At 42.1% G+C, this 26,937-nt stretch overlaps 2 protein-coding genes across 3 annotated transcripts in view; one reads left to right on the top strand and one right to left on the bottom strand.

Moving 5' to 3' along the window:
- Positions 1-94: 94 nt before the first annotated feature.
- LOC149308769 (ligand of Numb protein X 2-like) lies at positions 95-26,937 on the bottom strand. 2 transcript variants are annotated; one of them, XM_089536426.1, is made up of 10 exons: positions 26,612-26,937; positions 11,392-11,852; positions 10,192-10,418; positions 9,879-10,075; positions 8,813-9,181; positions 8,365-8,553; positions 6,192-6,366; positions 5,408-5,627; positions 3,004-3,162; positions 95-2,441 (listed from the first exon to the last, which is right to left on the bottom strand). In XM_089536426.1, exons 2-10 carry the CDS (start codon positions 11,799-11,801, stop codon positions 2,306-2,308), a joined length of 2,082 nt encoding a protein of 693 aa, XP_089392552.1. In that variant the 5' UTR covers positions 11,802-11,852; positions 26,612-26,937; the 3' UTR covers positions 95-2,305. The 2 variants fall into 2 exon arrangements, with proteins under 2 accessions (XP_089392552.1, XP_089392553.1); XM_089536427.1 differs by lacking the exon at positions 26,612-26,937 and adding an exon at positions 12,092-12,147.
- LOC149308767 (ubiquitin carboxyl-terminal hydrolase 12-like) overlaps positions 25,741-26,937 on the top strand; it is a 40,118-nt gene continuing 38,921 nt past the window's right edge. Inside the window, exon 1 of the mRNA XM_089536428.1 lies at positions 25,741-25,777. Coding sequence (XP_089392554.1) covers positions 25,756-25,777 — 22 coding nt within the window. The 5' untranslated portion in view covers positions 25,741-25,755. The remainder of the gene's footprint in view (positions 25,778-26,937) is intronic.

The raw sequence follows: 26,937 nt of genomic DNA, 5'->3' as shown, positions 1-26,937 counted from the left end.
AATAATAATAAGAAGAAGAAGAAGAAGAAGAAGAAGAAGTTGGAAAGAAGCTGCAGTCTAAACAAAGAAACCCCAACAGTTTTGGTAGCTTCAGAATAATTTATAAATGCATCAAAACAATGACAAGTCTCTTAACAAGGTTCTACAAATTCTTTGGTGCAAAGCATTATAGTAGCCATGAGACTTCCTAGTGATTGTTGAAGGCACCTTGAAATATCACAACGCAGTGAAATGGTGCTGCTCAGGGCAGCACAACCCCTTCATTTGATTCACTTGCTAGAGCTATTACAGGGGACAGACGTTACAGAAGCCACAGATCTCATGTCCGCAGCCAGTAAAAATTCTTCTTATAGATGCATCAGATAGCTGTCCTTTAAAACCACATTTAAAATTAAGTGTCAATCCTCAATTTTACACCCATTTCTATATGATGTGCATGTAGACATCACCCTTGCATAGCAGTCATCCTTCCTCCTTCAGGTCAAGGTAGTCATGGAAGTGGCACCCACAACCACTTGCCACACTAAAATCAGGCAGTGAAGCCTGTACATGAGTAAGTGGCGACTTCTGATTTAGAATAATCAGCCCTCAAAGTCGTTTGTGGGGGTTTTGCACATTGATTCAATAGTCTGCACCATGTGAAAACTGACCACTGCTGACAGTTCACAAGCTGCAAATAAAGGGGACCTTGGACTGACCCAGTGAATGTACAGCCAAATGCAATCCAACCTATCTTTCGAGACCAGTCTAGAATTATGCCTATTTAGAGAAGACCAATACAACTTACGATTGGAAGGAAGTTTACCATCCTAACAATTCCATTTCCATTAAGTGTTCAGCTGCATAGGATGGGAGCGAGATCCAATCTGGGTTTCCCTCCATAATTCAAAGTTGGGAGGAGGTAATGTTAAGCACAGGACAAATGGAGCTAAATCTTCCCTAGACAACTGCCTTTCTCCTGACACTACTTGTTGAAAACTCATTCATTTCCTGTGGCATTCTCTAATCAGAACTTAGTCCAGAGAGGAAAATGTTAAAATGGATGGGAGGACCTGGCTTCCCTCTCCTGATCAGATGTCTTGTGCTCTGAATTCTCTCCTTCTCCCATCCTTGCTCACCCTGATTTAAAGGGATTCAATAACAGGTCTAGTTCTGCATGCAGCCTTCCTGACTTAACATCGGCTTTGGCCCCAAGGCTCTTACCTGAAAGTCTTTCTGGAACTTTTGTTAGTCCTTGCATGCAGCCTCCACTGTCAACAAAGACACAAGGGCCATGCATTTGACTTCCTTCAAGTTCCAGAATTCCCCCTTATTGACATAAGATGCCAGTCCTCAGCAATTTGAGAGTTTATTTCTATCTCCTCTGCATTGATTGACGAACGGTATGAAACACTACTGTCATCCTTAAATTTCAACTTATTAGAGAGAGGGGGAAACTGTGGAAATAACATGCCACACAACAGCCGAGACTGTAACAAGCAGAGACCTCCTAGTCACAGACCTCCATTTGGTACTGCATGAACAGAAAAGCCATTCTACTCCTTCTGCAGCACATTCACAACAGTGACAAATTCTCAGTCTGAAGTGGCCCCAGACCGCTGTTGTAGGTTGTTAAATAATGTCATGCTCTCACATAATACAGCACAAGCAATAAGAGGTATGCTGCACTTTCTCCAAACATTAAGCTTAAGAAAAATGAAAGCATGCATATTTGCAACTCATCTCCAAATAATGGGATTCTCATTCTACCAACCTGAAAAATGGCCAACAGCTGTTGGGGGACAGACCTTAGAAAGCAGTTTGTTGAATTTATTCGTCAATATCTTGAAAGCTACTGCCAAAATTAAAATATCTGCCAACATCATTGACTACGTTAAGGGCCCTAACCTTAGATTTTGCTTACACATCATTGACTACGTTAAGGGCCCTACCTTAGATTTTGCTTACAATCATTTGAAGACGGTTAAAACAGAGAGTTCAAGAGAAGTAGACTGTGGCTCAGAGTCGGCACGTTCACCGTATGGATGGACCTGAGGAGGATGGGGCGGGAGGAATCACAAAATGGCAGAACGTGAAATGCTCACTGAAGTCTGGGTTTCATCTGCCAAAAGGTGGGTCCTGAATCGAATTCTATCAACAAACTAACACTTGCTTTTTGATTAAGAACAGGGCTTCCAGTGAAGAACTTGAGCACAGCTACTTCAAACCAGCTGTTCACTGTTTCCTTGGCTAGTTCATCACTTCAGGCCTTGAAACCTTGCACAGAAGTAGTTCCCAAATCAAACTCTGCATCAGAGGTTACAGCTTACACAAGGCTGCCAGGCCAGGACACAACAGTAAGAGTCACTTTATTCCGTTGCTCCTTCAGCATGGGAATCAGCTCGCCGTTGCTCATTCCTACCGCCGACACTCCATTTACTGCCACAATTTCATCCCCACACCTGGTCAAGAAAGAACCACCACCACTGTTAGGTTAAAGCTCTTGACATGTCACCAGTGCTAAATGCATTGTGTTGAACACTCAACTATACTATGGGGACCATGAATAGTCCAATAGTATGTATACATCATTAATGGTCCAATAATTTTCAGTGCTGCAGGTATAGGAATGAGCTTTGGGAAATTCCATAATTACAGAGACCTGCCTCTGGATACATGATTCACTGCTCTGGCCTGATTTCCTTCTAAGCAGCCCCCACAAAATAAGACAAGTACATCTCTCCCTATTGAGAATGGTGGAATTATTCAATCCAATGCATAAGCAAAATGGCAGCCCTTGTAAAGAATTCCTTAGAAACTCATGAAAACAGCAGTGTGGCCGCCTGCACACGCCACACCTCTAGCAACCCTGTTCCTGCCACACACCTTTAGCACACTACATGCAAATACCTGAAGTGAGATTCTAAGTGTGTCCAACTGATTGTGCTTGAATTCTCTTTTTATGTTAAACATCAGGGATTTTACTAGGAACGCAAAAGTAACAGAAGCGCACAGTGTACATACTTCAATCTTCTGTCCCAGAAGGCCGGTGTTCCAGGCACAATGGTTTTAATGAAGAACGGATTGCTTCCTTTGTTTTCTTCAAATCCACCAACTATGCTGAATCCCCAACTCTCAGCGTTGCTTTTGTGCAAGATAATATCTTGGCAGCAGTGCAGGTGGCTGAAACAGAAAACACCATGAAGTCAGCGTATGTTCTTCCTTTTCCGGGTAGAATGACCTGTTGCCAACCAGAACCACTCATAAGCAGAGGGCTATCAGTCACACGATTAACCTGTCTCCTACAATGTGAAAAAACAGAAGCCCTCTTTATCTAAAATAGAGAGATAGTTCTGAGTCAGAATGAGCCACCTCTTTGAATCTCTTTGCCTAGCCTTCAGTATCCACTACTTTAATTTTAACCTTGTATTATTCCCAAAAATAGAGTAACACCTTTATAAACAGTAATATAAACATTAGGAAGTAAAATAAAGCACAGCAGTCTCAAATATCCCTTCCTCTCTATTTTAAGTCCCACCAGAGCCAAAACCTAGGGACATCCAGGTCACAGAAAATAGAGAGGAGGAGAAAAAAGGCATTGGAGTTCCTTTCCTTTCACATATACACACTCCCTTAACTCTTTTAGCTTTGTCTTTCTTCTCTGTGAGAGGTTCGCTTGCATTTGGGCCTGCAAGAAATCAACCTTCTCCCTTCATGCAGACTGAAAATAGAAAATGTCCTGGAAGGCCTCCATCACCACTCTTTTAGCACAATAATGTGGCCTCTCATCTTCCCACAACCACCAGCTTTGCAAACATGTTTTGAGAATTAAAAAAAGCAAAAGGGGCCAAGAGGCAAATGCAATCCTTGGTTCATCATGACACTCATTCCATGTAAGGAGCTTTCTGTGCCTCGAAGTACGATTATCAACCACATGAAAAGAAAGTGATGTGGAACATGACATGCTAACTTTCCAGCTTCTATGTCGAACCTGAATTATATCTTACTTTCAGGCAGGAGAAAGGAAAGAATACTGTAGTCTTTGAGTAAGCTAAATAACAAACGAAGGGCTGTGTTACTCTTGAGCACTCCTTGAAATCAATACAGTTATGAGTTCATTACCAACAGCAGCACTGCAACCTAGGGATCAAATTTCTGGTTTCTAATGGATTGTGTGTCAGGCAACAATGACTCTACTCAGCCCTCAGGTTCTTTGATGGAAAGCAAACAACATGCTAGGAAAGGCAGCTTTGCTCCCAGTGACTGATCAAACATGCAAACACTGGGACCTTTCTTTGTGATGGAGGCTGGTATTAGACATAAGGCACTCTGTGTCCGTTGTGTGTTGTGTATAAACAAAAGAGCAAGATAAACAAAATCATGCACAAGAACTGAGTATTAAAGGGGAGGGGGCTGAAGCACATTCTCCGAAGTAAAACACATATATGTGCCCCAGAAGAACCACAATTCCGCTACAAAACAGGCAGCAACATTCTCATCCTTCCCAAATTTCAATATTCTGTGACTGCTGCCAGTGTAACACTGTGTCTTGCAAAGACGGAGGTAGACCTCTTACTCCCTCCTCTCTCCACAAAGTCACCTTTCTTTCCCTTAGTGTTAACCCAGTTTATAGCTACACAGGCATATACAGAAGCCAGGAACTCACTGGAAACCACAATGGCTTTCTCTAATTTAAAAGAGAACAAAGATTTGCACTCAGGAAACCATTGAAACCCTGGTTTCCTGGATATCTAGGCCAACACTCAAACCACTATGCTTTGCTGTCCCTCCTAAACCACTAACCCACTCCTTCACCATTGCAAAACTATAATAAAAAAGGCAATACTGAAAACAGCATCTACTTTTCCACACAGAGATCAGCTGGACACTGGTGGTGGCAATGGGAGGATGGTATTTTTGTAGGGATGACCCAGCCATTTTGTTCAACTTGCCACAGGAAAATGACTTCAGTTTCACCTAAACTGGAAGAAATGGCCTCAACATTTTAAAATAATCTCAAAATGCCACTCACTAATAAGCAAAAGTCATAAGTAAACAGTGCTCCATATTAGATCACCCTCCAAAAGTTATGAGTTACTTCCAAGCTTTGTTCCAGAGGTAGGAGGAGGGCAACTCAGTCTTCTGGTCCAGTGCTTCTCAAAGTAGCTAATGTGATGGACTGGCAAATCCCACCCACCTCCCATGTGCCAGGGACTGGTACCATATTTGTTACTGTATTCACGTAGTTCCTGATAACTAGCCATGGACCACCAGCCCATACTTTAAAAGCTGGCATTGGTCTGTGGATCACCACTTTGAGTAGCTTGGCTCTGGATGTCCTGCATTGCGGTCCCCGATTCAGGAGAACACAAGTTTTCCTTCTCTCCTCTCTACCTTAAGCTCCCAGGGACATCAAACTACAACTCACCTAGGTAATCCAAGCCACATGATCCAGAGAGGAGCCCAGCCGAACCCATTTTCCCTGCTTTCGGATGCCTCAGGAGAGTCAGACACCTTCTCAGGTATCCCATTTTCCAGAGCTTTCAAGGTCACTAAATGTAATGCTGCATTTGATTTCAGAGCGGAGACGGCTTCACTGTAGCTCAGGTGAGTCAGATCTATATTGTTGATGCTCAAAAGTATATCTCCTGTTGTATAAATTAAGAAAGACAGAATTGTAACCAGCCGTTTCTTTGAAAAGTGCACTTCGGTATTTGGGCCAGTAAGTCCTTTGCAGTTACATTAATGTATTATTACATAACCTTTTCTTCACTCAAAGCTGGTTCAAGGACAAAATAAGGACCATCTACAGCTGGGATGTGTGCAGCTGCCAGGGTTGGGGAACCATATTGCCCCAGCAGAGGACACTGGAGGACAGCCCAATTCCCAAACCCATCCATTCACCCCTGTGCTGCAAATCCATCCCCCAAATTCTTAAACTGGTGGGGGGGGTTTGTTCGTTTGAATGTTCTGCAAAATTTCCCCCAAACATCAAAAGGATGATGGAGGTCCATTTTGCCGTACTTCCACCACCAGGCCATTTTATACCCAGAAGGTGATTTTCACAAAAGCCTCTCCTGGCCTTAGAACACAGGGAACCTGAAATATGGCAAAATCATCCCACAAAAAATTGGGTTTATTTTCAGCGACAAGGGCTTGAAAAATGGTCTTAGGAGTGGATGCTCCCCACCTCTTGTTCTAAAAGCACTTACCTTTCCTAATTCTACCATCCCTGAAGAGGCATCCAACAGGCTGCACACTAGTCACATAAATGGGGAGCTTATTTTTAGCATCCCTTCCGCCTCCTATTGTTATTCCTAGAGATTCCTTCGGCTCCTTTTTAATAGTAACTGTCTTCTCCTGGTTGCTGTATCCTTGAGGGAGTGCCTACAATTGGGGGGAAGAGAAACAATAGGCTGTGCATCAATCACATATTCGCTAGTCCAAACAAGCCCTTGTATTATAAAGAACGGTATCTTTGAGCCAATTAGATGGTTTAATGTTTGAAGTGCTCACGTGACTTTTAAATAACTATGGCTATTCACTGGTTTCCTTTTTTAATAAGGATAAATCTGAATGCAAAGAATAAACAGTCTCACCAATATGCAGCCCATCCTCACTGTTCCCAACCAGGCTGCCCTGGCAATCCTGTTTTCTCAAGGCCCTCCCAGAAATATCTTGGGAAAAACCGTGCCATCATAACTTGCATATTCTACTCTGAAAAACTGTCTTGTATTTTGACATTTGACAGCATAACTACTCCCAATCCATGTGCCTGCATCTCAACTCTGTGGTTCCCCATCGTGTGCACCCCTTTTTTTAAGCAGCTGTGTGATCAGATGTGATGATACGTTTGTAAATGTTTTCATGGAACAAGACCTGGGTGGCTAAGAAGAAGGAGGGATGGCTGCTCTTAGGTGGGGGTTAGTTTTGTTTTCTTTTGGCAGAAAATATAATTGAGCATGTCTTTATTTCAAAAAGTCTCCAAATAGCCAAGGTATCGCTGAGAACGGCTGCTGGAAATGTTAATTCTGTGGGTGAATAGATCACATTCAGCCACCTGCAGTATTTGTTTAGTGTACATAAGGCAGGTGTGGCATATTTTATCTACGTATGCTTCAAGCAATAGCACTGACTAGATACACATTGTAGCTTAAATCCAATTGTTGGTTGTAAGACCCATTACATCAATGGAAATGTCTTAAGTATTGAATTGATTCAGCAATTGATTCAGTTAATTTACTTTAGTTGAGAAACCAGCCTGTAGATCCAATGTGATAAACTCAGTAAACAGGAGAAATGGACCACTCATCTGAGAACAACTACAGTATACTACAACCACGTTCATTACATGACTCCCGTGAGAAGCCTCCCCAAAAATGCATAGTTGGTGCTTTTTAAACAGACTTTCATGTCTCATCAGCTGCAACTGCTTTTAAACCATCCAGGAATTCAACCATTGAAGAATAATTGTACTCATTACAATATAAAGCAAATGTTCCTGTTACTCCACCTGCTCCCTGGACCAAACACAATTCTTTGGCTGGCATTGCAAGTGAAGGATAAATGGTAGGAAACAAGGACTCTCTTCTCCCAATGTTATTCATCCACAGACTGTGTTCAACATCTGAGCCCTGATTCATCTTCCACTCTTTGGAGGTATATTTAGTGGTAGCATGCTGCAGGGTCTTTGGCATAGTGGCATCCAGATTGCAGCACTTCCTCCCAAAAGAGATGCCTCTGAGGAAGTAGACTTAAGTCTACGAAAGCTCATGTTGCCAACTTCTTTCTTTCAAGTTAGTCTCAAAGGTGCTACAAGATCGCACTACATACAGACTAACACAGCTATATCTTTGAATCCTCCCAAAAGAGTTTTGGTTGACTCTTCCTCTCTCAAATTTCAGGAAGAAGGCAAAGAATCCCCAGATTCTACTCTTGTCAGGCCATAGGAAAAGAGATTTAAAAATGCAAACAGATACAGAGGGAATGAATATTTTGCTTAAACAGCTTTTACGAGAGCAATAAACTGTCAAGTACTTCCTTTCGAAATTAAACACAGGAGGAAAATTCCCAGACCCTTCAAGAAGGGTTTCTTCACACAAATGGCAGCAAACTGCCTGGGATGGCCAATGAATGATCATTCATGTTCCCTTTTGAACAAAAGGAAATCTGTTGAGAGGGGGAAACAGAGTTCTCTGATAGAGAAGGCTAAATGTTTCACAGAACTTCAGTGCCCAGAATTCCCTAGCATTGAGCTAGGGCTTTTAAAGTGGTGTCAAACTGAATTATTTCTACAGGTAAATCCCAATTTTATCACTTGCTTTCCAATCTGTCCTCAAAAGAAATCAAGCTGATATCAAACCATAATATAATCTCAAGGCATACCTTCTGGTAGCTGGATTTTCGCCAATAGTGACTCCGCTGAGGTTTCCTGCGAAGGCGCACAGGGCTTCCTCCATTGCTACTGCTGCTGCTGCTGCTGCTAGTGTTGGATGTGCTGCCATCCTCAACAGCATCATTGAGCTGCACACCGGCCTGACGGAGAACTACGAAGTTGACTCTTGCTTCACTAATCTGCACAAAAAGGCAAACAAAAGAAGCTTAAAATGGAAATTTCAAAACAGGCAACTTCCAATTAATATACACCCAGAGTTTCAAAGCTCCTGGAGGGTGACTGGAAAAATTTTAATATGTATGCTGAAACTATTCTGACGCTTTTCAAGTTATTTTGCCACTGGGCAAAAAAAACAAGGAAGGGGGGGGGGAGAGGAAAACACCTTTCTAGTCCCCCACATCAGGTTACTTAGGAAGCACTGAGCCACACCATAGTTACCTGGATTATCTGCGCAGCTGCTTCCGGCGTTCCCTGACGGAGGTCCTGGCCATTGATAGAAAGAACTTTATCATTCTGCTTCAGTTTCCCATTTTTGGAGGCCAATCCTCCATCTAGCAGATCTAGAATAAAAATCCCAGGCTCATCTGTTTTCCTGATCAGTTTGATGCCAAGAGGCTCAGAGCGGTCTCTCTTTACAAGGGTAACATGGATCACCTCCTGGCTGATCGTCGGGCCAGAATCTGGGTGCCCTGTCCTGCCGATAAATCCTTTCTCTTGCAGCACTATGAGGTGGAGCACAGCACAGGGCTGGCGGAGCAAGGAGACTGCCTGGAAGTGAGTCACGCTGCTAATGTTGACACCATTTATCTTGGAAAAGAACAAAAACAAACCAGCAATCAGAAGTGCGTTTAGTGCATAGTATTTGTTGCCACCTTTCTCTAGTGCAAGGCAACTATATGGAAGACAGGTCCAATTCCCCTCCTGATAAATCCTCCCCAGTAAGCTGCATCCCACTAGAGCAAGCCCAAATACTTCTTTTCCTCTGCAGTCCCTCTCAAAATGGCAACAGGAAATGATCTCCATTTTGAGAGGGAATAATAAGGAAAATGGAAGTATTTGGAAGTAAAACAGGGTTATGAGATTCTTGCGGAAATTAAGGTGTTTTCACTTTTTTTTCATATGCCTGGGTTGCTTTCTGCATGGTTTGGGGCAAACGTTGCCTGAAAAGCATGCTGAACCATTTTTTAAAAAGGGGGCTTCAGGGCCACAAAAGTGGGATCTAGGGGCTGCATGTGACCCATGGGCCACAATTTGCTCACCCCTGCTTTAGTGGAGGGATGGGAATCATGTGATCCTCCAGACGTTAGGATTGTCTCAATCCATATTTTCAAATACATCTCTAATTTTTAATATTATTGATGTACTAGTTACGGTGTGCCCTCTCTCTTCTCCTGACATCCTTCCAAAATTTGTGTCTGATTAATCAAATTAATCTTTTGCATTTTAATGACACCCCATCAAATTGGATAATGTCACCCCAGACTCTTCATTATCACACACTTACCTCCAGGATATGGTCTCCGGGTGCTATTTTTCCATCTGCAGCAACAACTGAATCTGGAAGAACTTCTTGGACAACGATGTTGCCAAGAGGTGTATCTTTGCCCCCAACTATCCGCATCCCAAGTTCTTCCTCAGGATCATCTCGATGAATTTCAATTGCATTTGTCTCCGCTATAAGACTAGTTCTTTGGGGTAAATCTGATATGAAAAGAGGAAGCAGAAGCAACTCAGGTCCTGAATTCTTAAAGTGCTAGAGGCCATCAGTTATTATTACACTGCTGAACACAGAAATCATCTTGAGAAAGAAATGTTACCTTCTTCACTCTCATCGAAGGCTGGATTAACCATACCAGGTTCTGGTGTCTCCAGAGATATCACAGCAGCTCCTGAGCTACCAGCCGCTGGGGATGACACTCCATTTGATATTTCGGGATCTTTCAGAGTATTTGCTTCCAGCCGGGACAGAGAATCTCCCTTCAGCTTAGAGCGAGGGTTCTTTTTCCTTTCCAACTGAGCTTTGTACTTCTTGAAACCAGGACACCTGCAAGTCAAAAGGAATATATGAAATACTTGCTCCACAGCACATTTAGCTATATGTGAGTACTTAGTGAGATACTACAAGTACTCTCAGAGTAAAATTGGTCAACATGACTATCAAGTTTTTAGAAGAGGTGCTCCCTCAAACACTGACAAAATTTTGCTTGCCACAGCATGTGATTTTCCTCATTTAGGTATCTTGTATTTAGCATGCCTTCATTTGTGATTGATCACTGGAAGGCTAACACAGGCTTGATTTGCAAGTTTAATTGCTAAGACACCCATTTTTGAGGAAATCCACTGTGGAAGGATAAAAACCCAGTTGCTCGCAAGGCATGCGCATTCCCTCTAATGTTCAGTTTATTCTCAGCCATGCAGCTTCTACATTTGGACTGGCAGTGTGGGAGTATTTAACTTTCTCATGCCAGCTTGGTGTCGTGGTTTGAGAGTTGGACTACGATCTTGGCAACCAGGGTTCAATGTCCCGCTCAGCCATGGAAACCCATTTGGTGACCCTGGGCAAGTCACATGCTCTTAAACCCCCCAAAACCCTGTCGTCATAAGTTGGAAACAACCTGAAGGCACACAACAACATGCGCAATGCAAACTCCACTGTTAACTATAATAAAGCGATTAGTTTAATAAATGGAGGAACAGAGAAAGGGGAAATCCATATTAAAGTATTTGTTAATTGTTGTTTACAATGTATGCCTCTCTCTATTGCATACACAAGCACTGGCATCTGAAAAGGGCTAAAAGGGAATGGATACAAATACAAGTTAAGCATTACAGCTAAGGGGTATTTTAGGAGGCAAAACGGATGCAGCACAGGGAATCCTGGAAGCAAAAACCAATGGATACCAAGGTCCCACTGCAAAATAAAATTCTTATTCACTGACAGAGAGACAAGGGAACCACAGAATAGAATACAAGTATATTTATTCCCTTCTGTTGGGTCATCAACATATTATACACACCTGTTCTGTAAGTGAGCCTCTAGCTCACACCGTTGCATAGTTTGCTTGCAGTCATCTTGAAAAGGGCAAAGGACAATGAGCTTGTCCAGCAGATTCCTCACTAAAAGGCTAGATTTCCGGCAATGCTGGAAAGACAGCTTTTTCCGATCCATAGGACAGAAGCTGTACTCTTGCATGAAGTTTTCGAGGCACTTAAAACAGTATGTGTGTCCACAAGGCGTGTCCATGGGCTGGAGCAAGGGCTGAAGGCAAATGTGGCAAGTCAGGTCATCATCCACTTCATCCTGAAAGTTGTAAAGGTGGTTGTCTGGCAAAGAGTGCGGCTGCCCACATTCGCCGCAAAGCTCTCGGACTTTGGGAACTGGCTCTTCCCCCGTCGACTTAGCCATGGCGTCCAACATCTGGTGCATTTACATCCGCGGAAGGAACAATCCTTTGGTGGTACCAAAGATACAGGATTGCTAGAAGGAAGAGGAGACATAAATTATTTCATTTATTGAAATGTTCACTGATCAGTAAAAGTAGTATCTGCTGACTGGCACAAATCCCGTCTCCTGGGGAAAGAGGTCGGTTTGCACTTCCACAGAGGAAGGAACTGGCAAACCATCTCTGAATATTCCTTCCCTAAGAAAACCCTCAGAAAGTCATACACACATACAATGCACTCAGGTTTAGGATGTTTCGGTATGTTAGTACTTACCTGAAACATTTGTTTGTAAAGCCATTCAAAATCCCTTCCAACTAATCCAGTTTCCCTCCCAGACTGATGTCACTCGGTACATTTATGTCAATTGTGGAGCCTGCAATCCAATTCAAGACTTATTTTAAACCTACTGACAGATTTATTGCTTGACAATGACAAAGACGTCTGAGAAGGGGTGCTTATTAGCCTGGCAATTTTGCAACTGTCGTCTGTAGTATAAACAGACACATCGGGTTGCTTAAGTTTGGAATACTATCCAAATTGTTTCCCAAAACAATTGCTCAAAGAGACTAAGAAGGCTAAAAAGTCAACTCCCATCGCTGGGATTGGTGTGTGCTAACTAACACTCATTCGTGACATTCTTGGAGATGCTACTTATCAAGAGCTTACTCACTTACTCTTATAAGATACATTTTTCTATCTCCTTGACCGAGATTGAAACATCTCTCTCCTTTTCGCTTTGATAGTATTAATTGTTATCCACTTTGATATTTTATTGTACTATATTGTTGTTTTTATGGTTGTGATTTGCATTTGTATACTGTATATTGATACCAGACTGTAATCCCACCGGGAAAATATAAATAAAACATTTATTATTATTATTATTATTATTATTATTATTATTATTAAAAAATCATCACCAAAAAAACATCGAAGTGTACGATTGCATTTGTGCAGCTTTATTTTACAGTTTTAGCCTGGATCGGTTCATAATTATCAAGTAAGGTTTCGTCAAAAGCTAACATTTCCCACATGTTTGTGAGGATCCAGGTCCACAAATGAATTCTCCAAACTTCCAGCTTTTGTTCATTTTGTTAATATTGTATGAGACATGAGAACAGGGGCTTTGGAGTACTGATAAGAATTTAACATAGCTTTAAACTCGTAACTCCAAGCCAAGCAAATCTTCCCAACAAGTCTCCTCCTTTTGCCACCCTGCCTCTGGCTGGAAAAATATTCCTTAGCCCATATTCTGTGCTGAAAAGTGTATATAATATGTTAAATTTTATGCCTCAAATTCAGAGGGAGTGCAGAGAGGAAAAGACTTTGAGCTGGGCTAACATACAACGCAATTTCAATGTAGGTTTCAGTTCTCGCTTCCAAAGACAAAGTAGAAAGGGGACATAGTAATACTTTAAATAAACACAAAGGTCTTCAATTATTGCTGTTTTTGGATCAGCCCTCGAATTGCTGCTTAAGTATCAGATCTATAATTCTAGCATATCAAGGCTGTTTAGAGCATAACCGTGGAGGTGTCAAATTTCTAGTATCCAAGAAAGGGCTGAACGTACCTCCTAGTATTTTGCTTTCCAAAATGCAAAAGGAAGCTGCTGGAGACGGTTGGAAACCCAGACCTGACCTCAGTGATGAAAGGGGAATCCACACCTGTCTGCATGAGAGTGAGGGGAACAGATCTTCTAAAGATGGCAAGCTTGAACTAGCCTGCTGTATCATCAGCCACAGCCAGAAAGCAGAAATTCTGTGTATGCCGAATTATGAAAAGGTTTACTCAATGGGAGCCACTGTCCCATTTCAGGCAGGGGCTGGGCATCTCTAATGGCAAGCTCCACACAACCCAAAGGGCCTGTATGGACGGTCCAAAAAGCCCATGTTCCTCTGGCCTTGTGTCGTCTTGTCCAGATGACACAGGCCAGTACTGACCAGTCTGGCCATTGATTTGGCAGTCCTGGATTAATCCCAGCCCAAAGGGGCCTTAATCCAGTCCAAAAAACACGGCTGTTTGCCACCACGTTTCCAGGAACCTCTGCAGCAACAGCCAGCAGACCAGACAGCCTCACACAACCCTTACTTGTGTGAGATACATACTAAGATGCATTATAAGTCCCTACAGCACACTGATGAAGCACAATACGGCCAACTTTTATTCCCTCTAAATCATCTTTACTTCTGAACCTGTCAACAATACAGAAACATGAAGCGTGCTTGGCAATAAGTCAACACAAACTGTTAGTGAAGAAACATATTTTGCAACTACTCTGACCTGACTGCATCTCCATCCTACACTGTGATGCCAAAAGCAGATAGGAAGGCTATTCATCCATTTTTAACGTAAAACAAGACAGGATCTATGGAAAGCGTGCCATGCATCAGGCCAGCTTGACAAGTAATTTTTCAACGGTTTTATAAGGACATTTCAAATGTGAAGAGATTCCCAGCAAACTTTCACCTAAAGAGCCATTCCCCCAATGTCAATGGATGCTCCCAACACTGGTGAGCTCTGGCAGGGGACAAAATGGCAGACAGAAACATTGTGATCGGTCCAAAACAGTTCAGAGCAGCCTTTTGATTTACCACATATACTTGACTATAAGTTGACCTCATGTATAAGTCGAGGACAGATTCTGGGGCCAGATATATGGATTTTGATACGATCCATGGATAAGTCGGGGGTAAAATTCAGCTGCACGAAACAAAGGATGTAAAGGAATTCAAAAAGGTCAGAAGTGGTACCGCAGCAAAGAAAATAGAGGGAGGTCATGGTCTCTTAGATATTCCTGGGATGGACTAAGCTTTCACCTTTTGCCACTCTGTCCAAAGAAGAGGATGGTTCCCTTTTCAATAGGAGTCAAAGTACAGTACTTACACTGACCCATTATGGGTAGTTCGACCCAGGCTTTTGGGGTCAATTTTTTGACTATAGTTTCTAGACCTATACATGAGTATATAAAGTAGATGCCCTCTCCAATGTAATTTTGCCATTGGGCATTTGGAGACATTTCAAAAGTGCCCCCCTGCAATGAATTACTTTATCTCCCTGCAGATTTAATCAATGTTCCAGCAGCTGCCCCCAAAATATCACATGCTGACATAAAGCCTTTCCCTCTTCGATAGCTGGCTGAAATCACTTCCATTGCTTAACAACTCCTAGTAGAGAGCAACTGTATGCATTTTGTTTCAACTTGCAAGAAGGCAACAAGACACCTCTTATGCCGTATAATCTAGCTAATTGAACATTATTCACGGCAGCACTAGCAAGCCGTCTGCTCTTGTTCCAATCATGTCAAATTACAGCACTCTCATCCTTTGCTGAATCATACCTATTCTCCCCATAGGTACACATCTGTGGCATTACAGAGCCCTAATAACTTCAGTACTAGGCCAAATACAGAGACAACGAGTATTTTCAACCCATTCTCCATTTAATTTAATTGTTAAAAATAAAAATATACTAAGGAAATGAGTGGAGTAAAGTAATAAATACAATGGAAATCTCATGGATCTTGGGGTGCAAGCAGAGGAGCACCATCGTTTTAGTGGGAAAACATATAGCCATCTCATTTCCTTTTACTTCTAAAAGAAATGTTTAGGTAATAATAAAGGTGTCGCTGTTTTGTGGATTTTGGATGCCATAGCTGCCCTTGAATATGGGTTTTTAGGAACAAGGCAAAAACAGACGAACTCTTTTAATGGCGTATTAGAAGAGCTGACCTATGCTTTCTTTAATTTAAGTTAAATGTGTTAGTGAAAGATCTTTCATGAATGTTTACCTGCTGAAACTTCATTAAATACTCGAGTACAATTCTTAGACGCCTTGGATTTACACATCATTAACGCCTCAATTATGCCAATGACAGAACAGAGGTGTGTATTTACATAAGTAACACAATCCCAACGTGTGAACATTGTTATAGGAGATGACATGGGCAATATTCCACTTCCCTGCGCAGCAAACAAAAGAGGGGAGTATCCCCTTTGCAGTTGATGTGTGTAGAAAGAAATGATAAACCAAGGGTAAGGGTTGGCCAGTTGATGGGAATATTAAGGCAATAAGAAGGCCATTGGTCCATTTTTACGTGCAGCTTTTCACAACTGACGTGGCAAACATATTGACAAAGACATTAGGCATAGCTCAGGTGCAAGAAGCCCCAGTGTCCCTTACGGAACCAGAAAACCCGGGGGGAATATGAGTATCCATAACAGAATCAACATCTTCCCAAAGACTGAACGGCCAAGTCTGAGTCTCCTCTGTTTTTCTTATTCGTTTCACTATCAACCAGCCTTGCAAAACATGCAAATCACTACCCAATAAAAATATCCAATGACTAAGCAGTCCATTTATATTCACAGCAGCTGAGTTCAGAAAGGAAGAGTCCACTCATTTTCAGTTTATAATAGCTAAAATCTAACACAATGATTTCCCTCTTTGGTTTGTTGGGAGAGCGGCAGTTGCACCCGGTGAGATTAAATGATTTTTAAAACCCTTCTTTAGCCATTCCCGCATCCAGTAGAAAAGACCAAGCAGCATGAACTAAGATTCAGCTCATCCATGAAAAGCCAATGTTCCCATGGATCTCTAGTTCGCCATTAAATGCAAAATTTGGAAAGTGTCTATTTCAAATTACAAGGTAATGGCAAACCGCCTCCGAACAAACCTTGCCAAGAAAACCCCATGTTAGATTTGCCTTAGGGTCGCCATAAGTCAGAAACGACTTGAAGGTACACAACAATATTTCAATCAAATAAAATGCAGGTTGTAGATTTTAAAGAACTGCCATGCTGCTTAAAAGATAAGGAAGGGAGTCAGAGAAATCACTGACACTTCGTTCCAATGTACTTCTCAAATGCATTCTGAGGATGGGGAAAGCCATCTTTACCAAGAGGAAAAACTAGAGTGAGACTATTTTGGATGTATACTTATACACACCCAGAGAAACTGAAACAATCAATAGGCTTCTCATACTGTGGCATCCTTTTAAAGCATAGCAGGGCCCAATTTCAACACTGCGCTGGAAAGACATTACAAAAAGAGACCTGTATGTGGTGTGTCATGTCTAAACAACGACGGGGCCTCGCCTACACATTCAGGGCTACACACCAGAAATTCCTGGCAGCGAGTGACAAGGAAAAACCGACAACCCAGGTGCAATGAACTTTCCAAAAAATAGGGCTGAACTGAAAGGATAAAGGATCAAGAAAAAGCTCCTGAATTCTCCAGAAAAGCCAACCTTTGTTTCTCTGGCTCACTTGTCTGTAGCAGGGCAAAATGTCTCTTATAGCCTCCCTCTGACAGAAACTGTGATGCCATGGCTTGCCAGTCCCTTGGGCAGCGCCTGCTGTTTCTTGAGCAGGTCCCCCAACATTGGTGAAATGCCAAGGTGATTAAAACTGAAAGCAGAGAGGTCTGTAGTGTTGGTACTGAAACAATGAAAGCATGATCTGACGGAGACTTGAGGTGGGACCTTTCCTTTGAAGCGTTAATAGAGGGGAAAGAATGCAGCAGACACCACTTTAACCTTTGTTGTTTGTTGTTAGCTGCCTTCGGGTGGACCCTATGGATGAGACATCTCCAAGACTCCTTATCCTCCGCTGCTCTGCTTAAGGCTTGTAGATTCCCGCTTGTACCCTCCCTAGTTGAGTCTATCCATCTGGTGCTTTCTTCTGAACTATGCTATGCAAAGAAAAGTTATTTAAATTAGGCAGAGGAAAACCAGCAAGAAATGGTAGACTAACAGGAAGTATCAGTCGATTACAAATGAGTATTCCTTCTCATCCTTGGCTATACAAGCACCGCACACATTCAGCTGCTTGCCACGTAACACAATGTATATCACTAACTCCATCATGAGAAGTCTGGTAATAATGCTGAGATGTTGGAATTAATAGTAATAGCAACCTAGCATACGTACAGAGCTATAAACGTAAAGCTGATCTTGATGACTGTTATAAACCTGAGTTGGTTCAGGATGTGGCTGTCAGCCTTCTGTCTGCACCTAGGCATAGGAAGCATAGGTCTGTAATTTTTGCAGCTGTACTACTTAACAGTTTGCTGACATTGATCTGCAAAACCCTGAACTGCTTCTGCTCCGCAGACTAATAGTAGTAATAGTCAAGTGCTGAATTGACTATTCAGTCTAAGAATTGAATCTGGATTGCCAATGGGTTCTTCCCCTGCTTATCAGGTTGGTCAATTTCTGCCTTGGCATTTTAGGAAAGCTAGGGAGCCCCCTCAAAAGGCTGTCGTGAGCATTACTGAAACGACACAAGGCACTTGAAAGTGAGTGATCCTCTTGTTGTTGCTCAACAATGCTTTCAGAAACCATTCTGAAACAGATTTTCATGACCATTCTGAATGATCACAGAAGACTGAAATAATGTACCAAGTAAGACAGAAACTAGAAAACTATTATTCACTAGGATGATGCAGTTCTGTGTGTTAAGAGATGGCAAATATGATTCAGTCCCAAATTGATGAAGGAAAAGGTTTTAAGAGTCCATATTTTGTTATTAGACAGGTACAAACCCATGTCAACACAGTCATGTAATCTTCTGACAAACGGTCAGAAGAATAACCTGGTCAATACTTCTGTTTTACATTAGTTACTTATCCCAACAACTGGCCTAACTGAGCCTTGACGTTAAAGTTGTTGTAAACCTGCTCCTTCCCAGTTACTAAAGCCAATAAATTCCTGCACAACCACTCCAAACCTATCTGCCCTAAAGATCTAAGCAACTGGTATTTTGTGAGTCAGGCTACACAGGAATGCAGTCATGGCACAAGTTTAGTAAGAGGTCAAGTGAAGAAACTAAAGTAGCGCAACTTGTGTTTACCTGGCATAGTGTGGGAGGAAGAGTATAAAAATCCACCCTGAATATGTGCGGCCAAAGCGACAGCAATTAAAAGAAAGTGGCCTTGTACCAAATCTAAGTACTTGTCTACCCTCAGCATTAGTTATGTTGACCAGCAGCCACTTTTCGAGGCTTCAGACAGAAGTTGCTCCTGGCGCAACTTGTCACTGCATCTTTATACCCACAAGGTTTTGAATGTGAATGGACATTCTCACACACAAATGGCTTATGCAAGTCTGCCTTGGGATTCTCCACTCCAAACGCACATCTGAGGAAGAAGTAAACTCAAGTCTGAAAGTTCATGCTACCAGCTTCTTCCTTTCTGTTAGTCCCAGAGGCTACAAGATCCTTTTGCATACTGATTTTCCAGACTAACGCTGCCATGCCTTTGAATTCTATTGGATTCAACCTTTTCAGACTGTTGCTCCTTTGCCAGAGAGAGCAGAGGTGAGGGGCTAGCAGGCTTCCTTCCTTACATGTCTTTGACTCCCTGATGGATCAAGTCCCAGCTTCATGTCTCACGTTGTAATGCACTTCACAAGAGTTGTTGTGTGGCTTCAAGTCATTCCCAACTTATGGCAACCTAAGTCAAACCTGTCATGGGGTTTTCTTGGCAAGATTTCTTCAGAGGTGCTTCCTTCTTTACATGTGTTTGACTCCCTGATGGATCAAGCCCTAGCTTCATGTGTCACACCGTAACACACTTTCCAACAGTTGCTGTTGTTATCCACTCTCAAATTGATCTTGACCCATGGCGACCCTGTAGATGAGACATCTCCAAGATTCCCTGTCCTCCACTACTCTGTTCAGTTCCAGCAAATGTATACGCATGACCTCTTTTATAGAGTACATTCATCTAGCATGCAGCCTTCATCTCTTTCTGCTTCCCTCTACCTTTCTTTGCATTACTGTTTTCTCCTATGAGGTTTGCCTCTTCATGATGCGGTCGAAGTACGACAGCCTCAGTCTAGTTATCTTGGCTTCCAGAGAGATTTCTAGTTTGATCTGTTCTAGCGCCCCTTTGTTTGACTTCTTGGCTGTCCATGGGCATCTCCAGCACCACATCTCCAATGAGTTGATGTTCTTCCTATCCGCTTTCTTCACTACCCAGCTCTCACATCCATACATGCTCATAAGGAATACAACGGCTTGTACGATTCTAACCTTGATGCTTAGTCTTCTTCTGATTTCTTGACTGCAGTCCCTGCTCCGATCAATGTTAGATCCAAGGTAGGAGAACTCTTTCACTATTTCTGTTTCCTCACTGAATCTGTGTAAATTCTCCGTGATCATTATCTTTGCTGTCTTTATGTTCAACCGTAAGCCTGCCTTTGCACTTTCTTCCTTGATCTTCCTTTCCAACAGTACAACAGAACAGTACTTTCTCCCTTTACAACTAAACAGTACTTTCTTGACAACAGCACACTGTCTTGAATCTACTTTGAACCAGAAGGTTGTTTTGATAGATCACATACGTACTGATCTTTGAAACTCCATAGAAGAAAGCTCTCAAGAGTGCATATTTCAGGATAGTCAATAAATCATGTCTCCGGCTATTAAAATCCCAAATCCAAAGCACAAACAAAAGAGTTAAGGCCCATGATTTATTTAAAAGACGGTTGCACCAACAAAACAGTCACTTTCCAAGCATCCGGAGGAGTGCTGAGGAGACTATATGTCTACCAACTACCTAACTTCTTTGAAAAGCCCACTTCAAAAAAACATGTATCAGTCTATGTATTTATCAGGAAATTCCACTTTACTTACTTTTAAGAGATAATGCTAAGTAATTACTCCATCTTAAGGAGCTTTAGTAAAGTATAGTGCCTACAGCCATATTTCTAGCCGGTCCTTTAATGCCAGTCTAATCATGCTAGATGCAACTATTCTAGCAGCCTCAGACATGCATTTCCACCAGGATTGGCAAACTGTCTATAGAGTATCATCACAACTATGCACCTTTTGCTACCAATCCTATTTAGTCATTCCTGAAAACTACCTGGCATGAAATGCTCCTTATCTAACAGAATTTGGAAATGTTAATCAGATGTCTAGCCAAAACAGCCATAGAAGAGGCGCACTCCCCCTTTTACATATCGCATCCAGCCATTCCTCAAGACAGCATGGCAAGGAATGTGTCTTATCTAATATAACTTAAAAATGTTAATGAGAAAATCCAGCCAGACAGTCATTAGCATAATATGCCAGTAGTAGGAGGCAATTCATGCCAGGAACAGAACAATGACAAGAAACAGAACTTTCTAATTTGATTTTAAAGGAGGCGATGGAGTATTGGGCTGCACCCAGAAGAAGAAGGTGGTTCCTCTATCATACAATGGTTTTGGGCTTTATGAATTCTCTTTGCAGAAGAGGCGCTCTCCAATCTTTCTCTCAATGAGCTGCCAGGATTCAAATCAAAACACTCTAAATGGAACATCATATGATAAAGAAGCATTGTTCACTTAGCGTTGCTTGTTTGGGGCCTAAAGATAACGGGATCAGAAGTAAAACGGCAGGGACTCTTATTGTGGGATTTGAGGTGTCTACTGAATTCGCAAGGCTGTTGATGAAACCTGGAAACTATATCTTCTGAGGAGCGACTTAGGGAGCCGAGTATGTTTAGCCTGAAGAAGAAAAGGTTAAGAAGTGACTTAAGAGTGACTTAGGGAGCTGGGTATGTTTAACCTGGAGAAGCGAAGATTAAGGAGTGACATGACAGCCATGTTTAAATATTTGAAGGGATGTCCCATTGAGGATGGAGCAAACTTGTTTTCTGCAGCTCCAGAGAATAGGATCCAGAGCAATGGATGCAAAGTATAGGAAAAGAGACTCTAGATCAACATTAGGAGGAACTTCCTAAGAACAGTTCAATGGCAGAAGATGCTACCTTAGAGTATAGTAGAGTCTCCTTTGGAGGTCTTTAAACAGAGGCTGGATGGCCATCTGCCATTGGGGATGCTTTGGTTGAGAGTTCCTGCGTGGCAGAAGGCAGCTGGACTGGATCAGGGCCCTTGAGGTCTCTTCCAACTCTCTGGTTCTATGACTTGGAAGTATCTCATTCACTGGGTCACCGCAAGTCAAAGCCAACTTGACTGCAGTTAACAACAACGAGGAGGAAGCAAATGCTTTTTAAAAATAACAAGGCTAAATGAATGATGTAGCTACTTCTGTGAGGCTAAAGCCATTTCCCCCAGTACAATAGTATGAAACATCTTCCCCATAAGACACAGTCATAGACAGTAACAGGGATTAAAAATGGATGTTAATGGATTTCTTTTCGCAGAGCAGTCAAAGCTGGGGAAAATGCATTCTTCCAGTCAACACTTTATACAAACACAGAAACACTGCCCCTGTCTCTATGTGCCAGCCATTAAGTACCCACATTTGTGCCCATTGGCTAGACATTTCTTTCTCTGTTGGGTCCAAAATACACTGCAGAAAGAATCCAGTATATATAATACTATATACCACTATTGTTCTCCTGCTTTATATATAATACTATATACCACTATTAGTCTCCTGTGTTATATAGAACAATATGTTGGCATTCAATTCCTTTTTTCCAAAAGGTGCCCCTTAAGATGATCTCCGCAGGGCTCTGACATTTCAATAAAGACGCTGTTGATAGCAAGTATAAGGTTGTCTTTGTGATGATCAAGGCAACAATTCCCCAGGGATGACATAAAATTATGTACCTCTCTCCAGTCCTGCCCACATCGTCTCCAATTTTATTTATACTATGACAGTATCTAGATGAGCCTTTCTTTAATTATCTTCCTCAATGATCCTTTCCAGTAAAAACAACAACAACACATTACTGTTTTACTGCCTCGAGACGAGAGTCAAAGTCAAGGGTCTACCCAGCAATAGGCTCCATAAAGCTAGCGATTTTGGACGGAGAACTTATTGAAAGAGCAAAGCCATTATTTGCATTGTGGATTCCTCATCACTATCACAAACACAACACACAACACACAATTATGGCACAACAGTCATTTGATGGTTTTGTGGAAAGGCCATTATAAATAAACATTGTTGTTGTTGTTATTATTATTATTATTATATCATCATATACAATAAAAAATGGATGATAAAAGACAATACTATAAAAAGCTACAATGCTAGAATAATATGCTAAATATAGGTCCAAAACCCACTGCAGAAACAATCTGGTCTGAGACTGGTTCAATGGTAGGGAATTTGGGGGACTGTAGTTTGATGACACATTTAGACTTCTCTGTCAGGCAGCTCTGGTGTCACAATAAACTACAATTCCCAGGATTCCCTAGCACCGAGCCTGGCCAGTTAAAGTGGTGTCAAACTGGATTATTTCTGCAGTGTGTTTTGGACCATTCTGAAACAGAGCCAGTGGTTTGGACTATGGCTCTGAAGACCAGTGTCATTGGAGTATGGCTCTTGAGACCAGGGTTCAAATCCTGGCTCAGCCTTATAAACCCACTGGGTGACCCTAAGCAAGTCACACTCTCTCAGCCTTAGAGGACAGCAACAGCAAACCCATAGGTTGGAAACGACTTGAATGCGCACAACAACGGCAACAAAAATACTAAAACTAACTCCTTCTCCGTCACCAGAAGCACCTGTTCAGAAAGGAAGCCAAAATGCCATGCGCAATGTGTGACAATGTAGAGTTTGGACGGACCTCATAGCTCCACCTTCTGCAAACAGCATCAGAAAAGCACTTGCTCTTCCTCCTCTAAACATTTCTCCTGCACTGTTCTCTCTGTTCTTTATCTGTTTTCTCCCAGGAGTCTCTCCTTAAAGCCAAGGATGCTATTTAAAAACCCCTTACAAAGAGGGGCAGCTGCTCATTGGAAAGCAAGCCAAGGCTGAGAAAGCAGATGCTTAGCTGAAGGCAGGTTTCCTGCAGACCTGAAAGCCCTGATTTTTCAAGGTGAGCTGTAGCCTGTGTTTGGCCAAAGCGAAGAAGGCAAACAAAGATTACCTAACCAAAAGGCCAGAGTCCAGACTCAGACCTGTAGAAAGGGCAGCTCTGAAGCACCATGTGATTCAGACACACATTTTTATGACCTGCTTGCTTTTTGCAACCAGGTTTTACTGATAGGTTATAAAAAAGGGAAGGGAAGGGAAGCGATAAAACCGCCAGGGATAACGAAATCCCAGTAAGTTCGCACCTGGAAGCCATGATCTCGGCCTTTTCAGAAACAACTCTCCTCCTCTTAAAAGCATTCACACCAAACACCTCCACAAAGACTGAGGGATTTTAAAACAGGTTAGAGAATAAATCCCAGTACATTGTGCACAGTTACATACAGTGGGCCCTCCACATTTTCTGGGGTGCAGGACCCCCCTGAAAGTGGGGGGAAGCAAATAAAAACCAACCTTTCATTTTCAAACCTATCTAGGACTTTCTAAGTCCTCCAGAACAACTCTATGGTCAACATCCAGCAGATGTTCAACACTGAATTGTGTTGAAGGACCTAAAAATGTCTAGGGAAGTGTGCTCCCTTGGCATCTCTAGGTCCCCCAGCACAACTCTATGGTCAATTTCCAGCAAAGTTTCACCACAGAATTGTGTTGAAGGACCTAGAAATGTGCTTCTTAGGCATCTCTAGGTCCTCCAGCGCAACTCTATGGTCAACATCCAGCAGAAGTTCATCACAGAAGGACCTAGAATTGTGTTGACCACTGAATCGAACTGAAGAACCTACAAATGCCTAGAGAGGTTTTCTCCTGAGGAATTTCTCCCAGCGCGACTCTATGGCCAATGTCCAGCAAAGTTGCGCTGGAGGACCTAGAGATTCCTAGAGAGAATGTATTAATCAAAGCCAATGTAGAGAACCAACTGTACCAAGGAGACCCTTTTAGTCCTACTGAATTCATAAAAACACAACTCTCTCCCGCTTCTAGAGTAAACAGTGCCAACCCACAACAAGTAAATTGCGCTGAAGTTGATGAGACATAAATATTCCAAACTAAGTATGCGTAGGATAGTAGCCTAAGGCAAGTACCTCTCCAGCCATAAAACAGGTAGTACTGAGTAAGCAATAATCTCGGTATTACTTTTGGTACACCTCGGTGTGTTTGTCTGCTTTCTGTTGTGCTTGTGAGGGCTTGCCTTAAAAGACGGGACTGGAATACATCTCAATAAATAAGTAAATAAATAGACTGCACCAACAGTGAGAACAGAAACTACTCTTATATTGAGTTCGCTTTGGCATAGTAACTTCAGTGTTGGGGCTACCGCCACCTCCGCACTGCAGAAACAATCCAGTTTGACGCCACTTTAACTGCTGCTGAATTCTAAGAAAAATGTAGGTTTTTTAGACATTTTATTTCAATATTTTATACTGAAGTAGTTATGTTTTATTCTGTTGTCAAGCATCATGTATACGAATAAACTAATCATCCTCATCACCATCACAATTTGTTGCAACCCGTAGCAGCTTCCCAACTGTATCAGCCTCTAAATAATAGGGAACAAACTCAGCGCACAGTAAAGGAAATGATACTACATCAATAAGTATTTGCCTATAAAGGAACTAATACATGCCCATAGGGAAGCCTTGGAGAATACTTGCCACTCTAATAGTGCCAAGTCTATCCTGCTTTGGTCAGGCCTCATCTGGAATAATGCTGTGTCCAGTTCTGGGCAAAACAATTCAAAGGGGATGTTGAGAAGCTGGAGCCAAGTGTCCAAAGGAGGGCAACTAAAATGGTGAAGGGTCTGGAAACCATGGAGCCCTATGAGGAAAGACTTAGGGGTCTGAGTATGTTTTGCCTAGAGAAGAGATGGTTAAGAGGTGATATGAGAGCCCTGTTTAAATATTTGAAGGGATGCCATATTGAGGAGGGAGCAAGCTTATTTTCTGCTGCTCCAGAGAATAGGACCTAATGGAGAAATGGATGCAAGCTCCGGAAAAGAGATTCCAGCCCAACATTAGGAAGAACTTCCTGAGAGTAAGGGCTGTTTGACTGTGGAACAAACTCCTTCAGATTGTGGTGGAGTCTCCTTCCTTGGAGCAGAGGCTAGATGGCCATCTGTCAATGGGAATGCTTTGATTGAGAGTTCCTGCATGGCAGCATAGGAGATGGCCTGGATGGCCCTTGGGGGTATCTTCCAACACTATGGTTTTAGGTGTGTGTGTGTGTGTATATATATATATATATATACACACACACACACACACTCACATATGTTATACATATATATATGTTTATGTATATGTGTGTGTGTTTGTGTGTATATATATATATATATACACACACGTTATACATATATATGTTTGTGTTTATATGTGTGTGTGTGTGTTTATATATATCTATATCTATCTATCTATATAAACTTTTTACTGTTTTTATTGGACTATTTTAGTTGTTTTTAAAGTGTTGCTTTAATGTATTTATATGTGTGTGTGTGTGTGTATATATACACACACACACACACACACACACACTCTTTACTGTTTTAACTGGACTATTTTGTTTTTTAAAGTGTTGTTTTTAATGTGTTTATATATATAAATGTATATATTTTGAGACTCCTTGGGTGGAAAGGCAGGATAAAAATTAAAAAAATACAATTTGTTTTATTATTATTTATTTATAAATATTTATTGTTTATAATAAATAAATAAATACATAAATGAATAGCCTTCTCTGTCACAGAGGGCTGAAGAAACAACCCAGTCTGAGGCTGCTTTAACTGTTCTGGCTCAATGCTAAGGAATTCTTGGGAATTATAGTTTTGTCAAGACATTTAAACCTCCTCTAGAAAGAAAGCGATGTTGCCGCGATAAAACTACAATTCCCAGGATTCCCTAGCTCTGAACCAGGGCGGCCAAAGCGGTCTCAAACCGGATTATTCCCTCACAACTCCGAAAAAATTAAAACTCTGAGGCGAACTCTGAGGAAAAAGTGAGGCGGAATAATGGCGGAGTCACTCACCTGAGGGGGTGGGGGAGGGGCGCCTCGCTGAGGCGAATAAGGAGGGGGGAAAGCGCGGGAACCGCCTCAGCCCTTATCTCCCCTCACAGGAGCTTCGTCTTTTTCGCCTCATCTCCTTCTCTCTTCCTCCTTCCATCCTTCCTTCGCCCGGCTGAGGCAACGTGGCGCCTCGGTCGTCGTCGAAGGGAGAGTTTCCGGGCGGGGGAAGGAAAAGAAAGCCGAAACCGGCCGACATGAGGGAGGAAGAGGGAGGCGCTGAGGTAAAATAGGAGGCGCTGAGGTAAAATAGGAGTTGCTGAAGGTAAAAAAAGGAGGTGCTGAGGTAA

This window comes from Sceloporus occidentalis, unplaced genomic scaffold (assembly GCF_023333645.1).
Source record: "Sceloporus occidentalis isolate IW3139 unplaced genomic scaffold, rSceOcc1.0.p SCAF_8, whole genome shotgun sequence".
Lineage (NCBI taxonomy): Eukaryota > Metazoa > Chordata > Lepidosauria > Squamata > Phrynosomatidae > Sceloporus > Sceloporus occidentalis.
This window is presented reverse-complemented; position numbering and strand designations above follow the sequence as displayed.

What these genes read in the sequence shown, in the direction of transcription:
- LOC149308769 (XM_089536426.1), bottom strand. Translation starts at nt 11,801, where the DNA reads ATGCACCAGATGTTGGACGCCATGGCTAAGTCGACGGGGGAAGAGCCA. An exon ending in GAAAATCCAGCTACCAGAAG is followed by an intron (nt 6,367 to 8,364) that starts GTATGCCTTGAG and finishes CCCCAATTGTAG; the next exon opens with GCACTCCCTCAAGGATACAG. An exon ending in GGATGGTAGAATTAGGAAAG is followed by an intron (nt 5,628 to 6,191) that starts GTAAGTGCTTTT and finishes TTTATACAACAG; the next exon opens with GAGATATACTTTTGAGCATC.